This window comes from Pongo abelii, chromosome X (assembly GCF_028885655.2).
Source record: "Pongo abelii isolate AG06213 chromosome X, NHGRI_mPonAbe1-v2.0_pri, whole genome shotgun sequence".
In the NCBI taxonomy this organism is placed as follows: Eukaryota; Metazoa; Chordata; class Mammalia; order Primates; family Hominidae; genus Pongo; species Pongo abelii.
Window position 1 is genome coordinate 115,473,583 of NC_072008.2, and position 9,832 is coordinate 115,483,414.

At 46.0% G+C, this 9,832-nt stretch overlaps 1 protein-coding gene across 1 annotated transcript; it reads right to left on the reverse strand.

Annotated features, from left to right (window-relative positions):
• Positions 1-2,718: 2,718 nt before the first annotated feature.
• On the reverse strand, positions 2,719-4,840 carry KCNE5 (potassium voltage-gated channel subfamily E regulatory subunit 5). Its single transcript, XM_002832022.3, has one exon. It carries the CDS (start codon positions 4,686-4,688, stop codon positions 4,260-4,262), a length of 429 nt encoding a protein of 142 aa, XP_002832068.1. The 5' UTR covers positions 4,689-4,840; the 3' UTR covers positions 2,719-4,259.
• Positions 4,841-9,832: the final 4,992 nt, after the last annotated feature.

The following is a 9,832-nucleotide window of genomic DNA, read 5'->3' on the forward strand; positions in this document are numbered from 1 at the left end:
TTCTTCCTCTTACCTCCCTTATGAAGCCCAGCGCCCCTGATTCTTACCCTTCATTCTTTTCTCTTATGCTCGCTACCAATCCCTGAAGACTCCTGTCTTCAAAAGTCTAGACTCCAGTCCTGGTAGAGCGTTGTAAATAAAGTGTTACTGTCATACTTTTTTTAAAGAGCACCATGGGCCTGCAGGTAAACGAGAGCAGAGTAGAATGGTGAGACAGTTATGCAGTTTCCTAGTCAGCCAAGATCCTGAGAATGGGGTAGATAAGCTTGAAAATCTGGGAGCCAGTGGCTAAGTATCAGCAATCCTCTTTTTTGAGCACTAACAGCAGAAACTACATAGTGGAAAATTTTCTCTTCCTCCCACTACTCCCACCCAAGTGCCAAGGACACTCCTCCAAAGAAAGAAAAGGAAAGTATAAACTTAATACCTTCTATAGTTTCTATACTTCTCCTAGCCTTTTCCCATATATTATCTCACTTGATCCTCAAATCCCCACAGCTGTAGAGACTGGGGCCCTGAGAGGTTAAGCAGCTCACTCTGAGAAACAAAGCTCGTTAATTGGCAAAGCCTGAGCTGGACCCAAGTTCTCCTGATTTCTGGTCCTATGCTCTCTCCCCATCATGGTGTATTTGCTTTAGCCGACAGGCAAGATTGTTTGGAAAGCAGCCCAGACCCTTTTTTTGTTGTTGATGATACAAGTTATGTGCAGATCTTGGGTTGATAAAAGCAATGACAAATTGAAAAAGAGAAGATGGTAACTACAAACAAACAAAAGACCCCACTTATATCCTTCTAGAAAAGTAAAATTGATAACACAGAATTGTGTCTGTAATAGAAGAAAAGCTTTCATTTCTTTTCGCACTGTCGATGAGTAATTCCAGACATTGAAACTCAAAACATCCCCTAGTTCCTCTTTGCAGAAAGCCTCAAGTTACAAGTCAGGAAGCAAAGGTCTTTTGCTTCATTATTATTTTGAAGTGAATATCTGAACCTGAGTTGAAACAGGATCTGGTTATGCAGAGAGGAGAAATAGACTGTTTGGTGGAGTGAAAAAAAGAATCATTCTATTAGAATGTTTAACATCTTTAAAATCACATTAATGACAAAGCTAACATTTTCCCAACTTGTATAGTCAGCTATTGCTATTCAGGGATACATTATCAAAACTGGGGGTTGGCCAAGCACCTAGTTTTTCTTTCTTCTTCCTATGTTTTTCTAACCACAATATGATCACTTCAATGCTGTTAACACCTCCACTGTCTGGTAAAAGTTGAGTGTCCAGACTTCTGAAAAACTTCATTATCTGGGAGACAGTTGAAAGTCTGAGAATATTTGAAAAAAGCCACTAGAAAATAAACTAAATCACTCTTCCCAGCCCACTTCACTTTTCTGACCAGGAGGGTTCTATAGCTACTCTCGCTACATGTTCTTCATGGGTACCCTAAGTCATCATAAAAAGGCTAAAATGTTTTTAAAAGCAGGAACATTTTCCATGGGATTTGTTTTCCACAACTGGCACATTAATGTGTATTATGGGCACTGTCCTAACTGCTCCCAGCTTCTTTTATTTTTGGCAATATATTCTTTTAAATGTCTATGGGAAAATGGTACAAATGTGTTTACAAAATTTCAACACCTGAAGCAGTGATTATGCCTCATTATCAAAATAACCTTGAGGCTGGGCATGGTGGCTCACGCCTGTAATCCCAACATTTGGGAGGCCAAGGTGGGCAGATCACTTGAGGTCAGGAGTTTGAGACCAGCCTGGCCAACATGATGAATCCCCGTCTCTACTAAAAAAAAAAAAAATTGCCGGCGTGGTGGCGCAGGCTTTAGCTCTGCTACTCGGGAGGCTGAGGCAAGAGGATCGCTTGAACCTGGGAGGCAGAGGTTGCAGTGAGCCGAGATCGCGACACTGCACTCCAGCCTGGGCGACAGAGCAAGCCTCCGTCTCAATTTAAAAAATTAATAATAATAACCTTGAGTCCCCATTATGCCAGATAAATGAGTGACATTGTTTTACTTAGAATACAGGATTGAAGACTGCCCCGTCACATGTCCTCAGCATTGCTGTATATTGTGCCCTCCCTCCACATCCTCCCCAGGCCTCCCTGCCTGGCTGAAATGGCTCACACAGCTTCCCTTCTCTTTCTGTCATCGTCTTGGACTATTGCCCAATCCCTGGCCCTCACCTTCACGGGTGACCTTATGGCTGGAACAAGGACTGGAGAAGAGCCAATGGGGCAAGGCCAGTATAGCTTCAAGGAGTGAATCCTGAAAATAAAGGTAAGTTCACTTATTAACAGTTCCAATAAAATGCTAGATGGGCTGGAAGGTAAGACCCAATGCCTTGAATAAGGTTTGTGTGTTATCAATGCATTTAAGTGACTGGTAATGTATTTGTCCTGCTATCATTATCAGAGAACCCAGCTATATTTAAGCAAATTGGCTTACTTCTAAGAGGTGATTTTATGTGTGGTTGATGAAGCCCAAACAGCCATCATCAGACATAAGCATTTCAGCTGTAAGCAGGGAAGTTTCTGACAACCTTCTTGAGACAAGGAGAATAAATCAATACAACACACACCTCTAACTTTACCCATCATTGGTTAAGATTGCTCAGTTCAAGAATTTTCTCTTTGACTTCAGATTTACACTATTTGGTGGCTTCCTTATCTTTTAATAAGCCACTTTTAAAAAGTTATTGGCTAGGTGCAGTGGCTCACGCCTGTAATCCCAGCACTTTGGGAGGCCGAGGCAGGCGGATCACTTGAGGTCAGGAGTTCGAGACCCTCCTGGCCAACATGGTGAAACCCCCGTCTCTACTAAAAATACAAAAATTAACTGGGCGTGATGGGGCACATCTGTAATCCCAGCTACTCAGGAGGCTACTTGGGAGGCTGAGGCAGGAGAATCGCTTGAACCTAGGAGGCAGAGGCTTCAGTAAGCCTTGATTGTGCCACTGTACTCCAGCCTGGGTGACACAGTGAGACTCTGTCTCAAAAAAAGTAAAACAAAAACAGTTATTAAGGTGGCTTCTAAAAATTAGGTTTGCTAATAGCTAAAAGTGATGGGCCTTAAAGGTTTTTTAAAGTGCATCCTGAAAAACTGCATTGTGATCTTTGAAAGTGCTTCAGAAATAAGAAAAAAGGAGGGATAAGTAATAAAGTAGGTATAACTTTTGAAACATTTGAAAAAACAACCCATTTAGTCATATAAACATTTTCTTCACCCATAATCACACGTATCAAATTGGAGCTGGTTATATAGATATAAATATCACAACCACCCAACCCCCAAATCCAAACATCATTTCCAAAAGCAAAAGAAAAAGGATTCCTTCTCCATATGGTACTGGGTCTTAAGGCTGGAATCTTTGAGAGAAGAGTCTTTCGTTATTGTTTAAACAACCTTTATTACCTGCCTCTGACATTCCCCAGGGTTACAGAGCAGGGGACATCTGAGCCTCAAGTTCCACGGATGAAGCAGACACTGCAATAACAACTGAATCAATAGAGGAGAGGCATTTGGAAGTACTGGGGTGATACACCCAGTAATGGTAACCCTCAGCAGAAGATGGCATAGCTACCAAAAATCAGGCGTTACCACTGGGATGAAAACTGGGGAGGCAAGAAAACCATACAGTTGGAGTCATAGATCATTTCCCTCCCCGTTGAGCACTCCTCCCGCTTCCGTCCCCCATTAAGTTCATTCTATCCCACAGACTGGTCCTAGTGTCCTGCTAGCTCCCTGCTGAAAGAGAGAGGGAGGGAAAAGATGTCTGAGGTCTCTTCATTTCCTTTGTCTCTGTCCCTAAGGCAACTGGAAGCTGGAGCTGCTACAGTCGGCCTGGCAAGTAACTGGCCCCTGGAGCAGCTGCCAGTTAGACGGCCCAGAGTTCTGATAGAATGCATTGCTTCAGTTCAGTGCCAAGTGTTGGACATGTTGGATTCAGTTCCCAGAGGGCTGGAGCGTGCTGTCAGGGCTGTCTGAAGACAAGAGAACAGAGGCAGTTTAGTGCAGTTGGATGTGCGGAGTAGGGGTGGAGGCGCAGGGGTGAAGAGGGAGAAACTGGCCAGGAATGGGTAAGGTGGTGCTTCTCCTTCCAGGGCCTTCCAGACAAGGTCTCCTGGCCTCTCACCATTATCTGGGCCTCAGATGAGGCGAACCCTAGAAGGGAGTTGGGGGTGGAAGGCGGGAGGCGGCCCAGGGATGAGCGAGATGAGGAGGGCGCGAACCAGCAACCTGGGGCTGTGGTTTTAGACCCGCTCAGCGCCCTGGGCGAGGGCAGGCAGCCCCCCGGAGGCAAGCTGGCGGCGGCTCTCGGCCTGGGAGCCCGCGGCAGTCTCGGCGTCGGCGGTCAGGGCGCCTCCCGGGGCCCATTCGTGCTCGGCGCAAGCCTGGGACGGCTCGTCCTTGGCCTCGACGAGCTTACGGGAGCGGGTGTAGGCCAGGATGAGGCCTCCGGCCAAGCAGGCGTAGAAGATCATGATGAGCAAGATGTAGAGATAGGCGTCGTCGCCCTTGGCGCTGGTCACCTCGCGGCCCACGAAAGGGTCAGGCACGACCCCCATGCCCATGCTGGGGCCAGGGCCAGCGCCCAAGCCGCTGGCGTTACCCCGGTGGTGCAGCTCGAGCAACAGGCGGCTCAGAAGGGTTCGCAGCCGCTGGCTCTCGCTGCAGTTCATGGCTTTTGGGGAGTGACACGGCGGCTCCAGGACGCTGCTGACCTTTCCCCCTGGGCGAGGGGAAGCGAGCTAGCGAGCGGGCCGGCCGTCCGGCAGGGCTCACCAGCGGAAACAGCAGTGGCACCCAGCTCTCCGGCGAGCGCGCAATGGCTGGGGGCGCCGACCGCGGGGCCTCCTTATTCCCTCACTCCCGCCCCTCCTCCCTTTCCCCACCACGCCCCCTCCGGCCCGCGGCCGCCTCTTCCCAGGCTCTGGCTGTCTCGCTACCCCAGGAAAAGGGGACAGCTGGTGGGGGGAGGAGAAGGGGACAAGAGTCGGGGCGAGGCTGGAAGACGGGCGGAGGGGGCGGGGGCTCGGAATGCGCGAGGCCCCAGGCAGCAGAGGCTGGCAGGGCAGCTTGCTGGGGCCAAGCCTGGACCCTGGGCTGCGGAAGAGAATTCCTTCCAAGTTCTGGCCACCTGCCCTGCAGGCCAGGCTTTGGCCCAGATACAGCATTTGGCCCCCTAAGGCAGCTCTGCCTTGGGGCGCTTAAGGGAGAGGGCCGACGCCTTTCCGCAGCAGAGACCCCTTGTCCACATTTTATGGAAGTTACTCCCATATACAAGGACCCAGGCCTATCTTTCTAGTCCTCATTCCTTTCCTTTTCCCCCAGCCCCCCTTTTCACCCCCCTCCCACCTTGTCGGAGGAGAGCATCTTATTCAGAAGATGCTCAGGCTGAATTTGGTGACTGAGTGCTCAGGCACCTGCTAGACGGCCAAGGCAGAGTAGAACTCCCTGGTTATCCAAAATGGTTTCTGGTGATATAAGTGATATTACATCTTCTTGGAAGCACCCCTGCACTGATGTCCTATGACACTTTTTGAAAAGTCAACACATCTCAGCACATGAATGTACTATTCATAATGGCAGCCTGTTTCCCATGGGTAATAAGCCATCTTCCCAGAAGTGAAACCAAGTTCTTCCAATAAGAGTAGCATGCACATTTTAAAAGGCCCTTTGACTACACTCTGTGGATATCTCGGGATCGAAAAGTGCCAGTTCTAGAGAATATGCTCACCCTACTCCCAGTTAGGCCAGCAAACAGCTATGTACCTCTCTAGACTTGGTAACAGGTCTAGGCCCTAATGGCTTTTAGGGCAGCCATTTTTTTCTCAAAGGCTATCTTTTTTTAGGAGAAAACAAGGCACCAAGACAAAGATCAGGCCAGATATGTTAAACTGGAAACAGACTGAGCTTCACAAAGGAAAAGGGTTGGTTTGTAGATGCTGGGGTAGAAAAAATGAGGTAGTGCTGGCTAGGTCTGGTTGTCCATAGTTGCCAAATGAGAGCAGAAAGCAAGAAAAGTGTATAACCTTATGCACACCTTGAAAATAATGCTGCCTGTTCAAGACCATTCAGTCCAGGGACCATTCAATCTATAGGTGCCATGGGTTAAAAAAGGAAGGTTTTCCGATGCCTCTTCCCCAACCGTTCTTCAGCCCACCATCCACCCAGGGGCTGTAGCCTTCTGTGTGTTCAGGTGAGGTTGGCACCAAACTGTATCCAGGGTCTCAAACAGAGCCTTGCTTCACAGCCTCTAAACAGGCCTCAGAGACATTCCACATGACCCTGACACTGGCTCCCTTCTAGTCACCTTGCCTCAATATTCTCACCTCAGAGGGGCTCAGGAAAGAATTGTTAAAGCAACTTGGCAGGATGAATGCCAGAGGACACAGCCAGAGAATTTTCAAAGCACTACTAACCTAGTGATACGACTGTTGAGCTAAAAAGACTTCTCTTATCTGTTAAAACAGGAGTCCCCAACCTCCCAGGCTGCCGGACCTTGGCCTGTTAGAAACCAGCCGCACAGAAAGAGGTGAGCAGAGGGTAAGCGAGCATTATCGCCTGAGCTGCTCCTCCTGTCAGATCAGCAGTGGCATTAGAGTCTCAGAGGAGCTCAAACCATATTGTGAACTGCGCATGCCATGGATCTACATTGCATGCTCTTTATGAGAATCTAATGCCTGATGATCTGAAGTGAAACAGTTTCATCCCGAAACTATCCACCCCTCCCCAATGTCCATGGAAAAAATTGTCTTCCACAAAACCAGTCTCTGGTGCCAAAAAGGTTGAGGACTGCAGCGTTAAAATATACCTAGAAATAGCTAGGGTTTTGTTTTTTTTTGTTTTGTTTTGTTTTTTTGAGAGGAAAGGAGGAAGAAACCCCTTTACTGTAACATAAAAATAATCATTTAAAATTGTTTTCTAATTTCAACAGCCTTATGAGCTAATAGGATTCTCATTTTCCAAAGAGGAAACTGAGGTTCAGACTGGTTAAGTAGCAGGACTGGAATTATAAAGTTTGACCTTCTTCTTCTCAGTCCTCACACATTACTTGTATCAAATGGGTGGTATTCATGAGCTATCTCCATTTTCCCACCTCTCCCTTCTCTTGAACCTTCTAGAGTCCAGTGCTTTCTGCCAAAACTGCTTTCTGTAAGTCAGTTCACCAGTGACCTCCCGGTCAAATTCAGGGGTCTCTGCTCCCTTTGCATCTTTGACCTCGAGGATGAATTTGAAACCATCAACCACCCACTCCTTCCTGTAACTGTCCTACCCTTGGCTCTTGTGGCATTGCATTCTCAAGTTTCTCTTCTTATCTCTCTGACCCATCATTCTCTGCCTCCTTTGCTGGCTCCTCTTCTTTCCTCCTCCCATTAACTGTTGGAATCCCCAAGGACTCAGTCCTCAGCTATTCTCTCTCAACACCCATTTCCTTGAAGAGTGTCTCTTACATGGTTTCACCTACCACTTGGCATATATTTAGCCAAATTTGAATCTCTAGCTCTGATTCTTGGTAGCATGTCTCAGATCCCTCTGCTCCTTCCTTTCTGGTTTTATTGCCACAAGCTTAATCCATGTTCTCATTACCTCAGGTCAAATATGCAAACAGAGAATCTCCTGGCTTACAGCCGAATCTATCATGTTATGGTTAGAATAATTCTGCAACACCGCTTCCATCAATTCAGCCCTATGTTCAGAAACCCAGGAGTTGTTACTCTTTGATTCTTTAATAGAGTTTAGTCTTCTGTGGTGGAAATTAAGTTCTCACCACCAATAGACACCATCTTCTCCCCTTTGAATTTGAAAAACAGCATCTCCCTGGGGTTCCTCTGCAATACTCTGTGCATTTTGCCTTCCTCAAAATTTGCTGACTGAAAGAAGCCTTGCTTCATGCCCCTGTTTGTGCTTTCAGATTCTTCACAATGCACCCTTCTGAGTTTTACTTTGCAGCATTCAATGAACAAATCTTGGAAAACACAAAAAAAGCAACAAGAAAAATTTTGGAAATCTTGGAAAACACAAAAAAGCAACATGAAAAAAGAACAAAAAATTATCAATAGTGCATACTCATGACTCTCTCAAATCTCTCTCTCTCTCTCATGTTTCATGGCCTTTTTCCCTTAAAAACACATGGTAAATTTTTCCATGTCATTTACTATTTCTCCATAGCGTCATTTTTTGTTGTTGTTGTTTTTGTTTTTTTTTTTAGAGTAGATCACTTACAGGTTTTATTTTTTTAAAGAACATCTTTTCCCTAGCCACAGTATAGTTATAAGGTAAGAATAATTTCCAATATTGCACAATGAATGCATCCAGATCCTGTAATATTGATCAAAAGAGTGGATTAAAATGGAATATGACAGCAATTTCATGGAAGTCTCCCTTTCTAAATACTGACTCCTTAGTGTTATTTTATTGTCTACACAGTACTCCAGACTATGGATCTACCATAACTTATTTAACTTTGCCATTTATTGTAATATTTCCGTTATTTTCATGTTTGCTATTAAAATAATGTTTTAATAAACACAATGCTACTTCCAGTTTTATTGAAAGAAATCAATACCAGAGAGAAATCAACCTACTAATTTATAGAAGAATGGCATGGGGAGGGATAGATGTGTAAAAGCGGGTGGAAACAGAAACGAAGAATAGTCATAAAATTTAAAAAGGCCCAACACTCCGAAAAAAACAACAGGTGTGGGGCGGAGGGGATTCTGGCTTTCTTTTCACACTAGGGGCTGATGGGCATCCTTTAAATCTCAGTTCCAGGCCAGCCTGGAATGGCTGAGATGCCAACCCCTTGCCCTACCACACTTAATGAAACTGCCAATCCACCAGATGGGCACTGGTTCTCATTCCTCACCACCCCTCCACCCCCATTTTCCACGAGCCCCGTACCTGTCAAATAATCATCTGTTTATCCATCACCTGGAACTCATTTCCAAAATGGTAATCAAGGGTGTTGACAAAGGGAGGTAATTTACAATCATGTATTTAGACTTTCAAAGAGTCTCGGGAAAGTTTCTCTTCCATGCCAAAGTTGTTTTAAAAGTACAATTGAGGTGCCATGGATAGGAAATGCTTTCCCCATTCCTTGAGACTGTGAGTGCCTCCTGCCAACAGTGCAGCTCTATGGAAGTTGGTTGAATTGAACTGAGTTGAGTTTGGCTAGTTGCCAAAGGACAGACACAGATGGTAAGCACTGTCGGAGTCCAGAAGGCTGGCAAAGCCACAGTGGGCTCTAAAGGAGAGAAAGAAAGAAGGCTTCATGAAGCACCAACTAAAGACTGAGAAGGAATCATTCATTCATTCATTCATTCATTCAACAAATATTTATTACATGTTGCTTTGTGTGAAGCACTGTGCTGGGTCCTAGAGACACATCGGTGAGCAAGTCACATCGGTGAACAGTCTGTGCCTTTATAACTCTCACAGACAACTTCTTTGTGAACTGGGGACAAATAGGGAGTGCCAGGATGTGGAGCTGGGTAAGTAGTGGGCAGGACGACCAGCCAGAATTTGGAGAGAACTGAGACTCTGGGCCCAATCTCTAAGCACTAGAGTCCAAAGCCTTGTTTGGAAAAAGGAAGACTCCAGGTGGTCTGAGCTCACTGTCCCAGGCTATGCTGCAAGCTTCTCTACCTCCTCCTAGCAGCACAATCTTGAGGATATGGTTTGCCATAAGCCACCACAGTAGGTCTGTTGTCAAAAGACTGATAAGAGTAAATTAGACGGTTCCTTAATCCAACTGGGGCTTCTCAGTTTTTCCATGGGAATATACACAGCATTTCAGACTAACTGGGGTTTGATAAAGATC

Excerpts from the sequence above, each read along its gene's own strand:
- KCNE5 (XM_002832022.3), bottom strand. The coding sequence starts at position 4,688 with ATGAACTGCAGCGAGAGCCAGCGGCTGCGAACCCTTCTGAGCCGCCTG.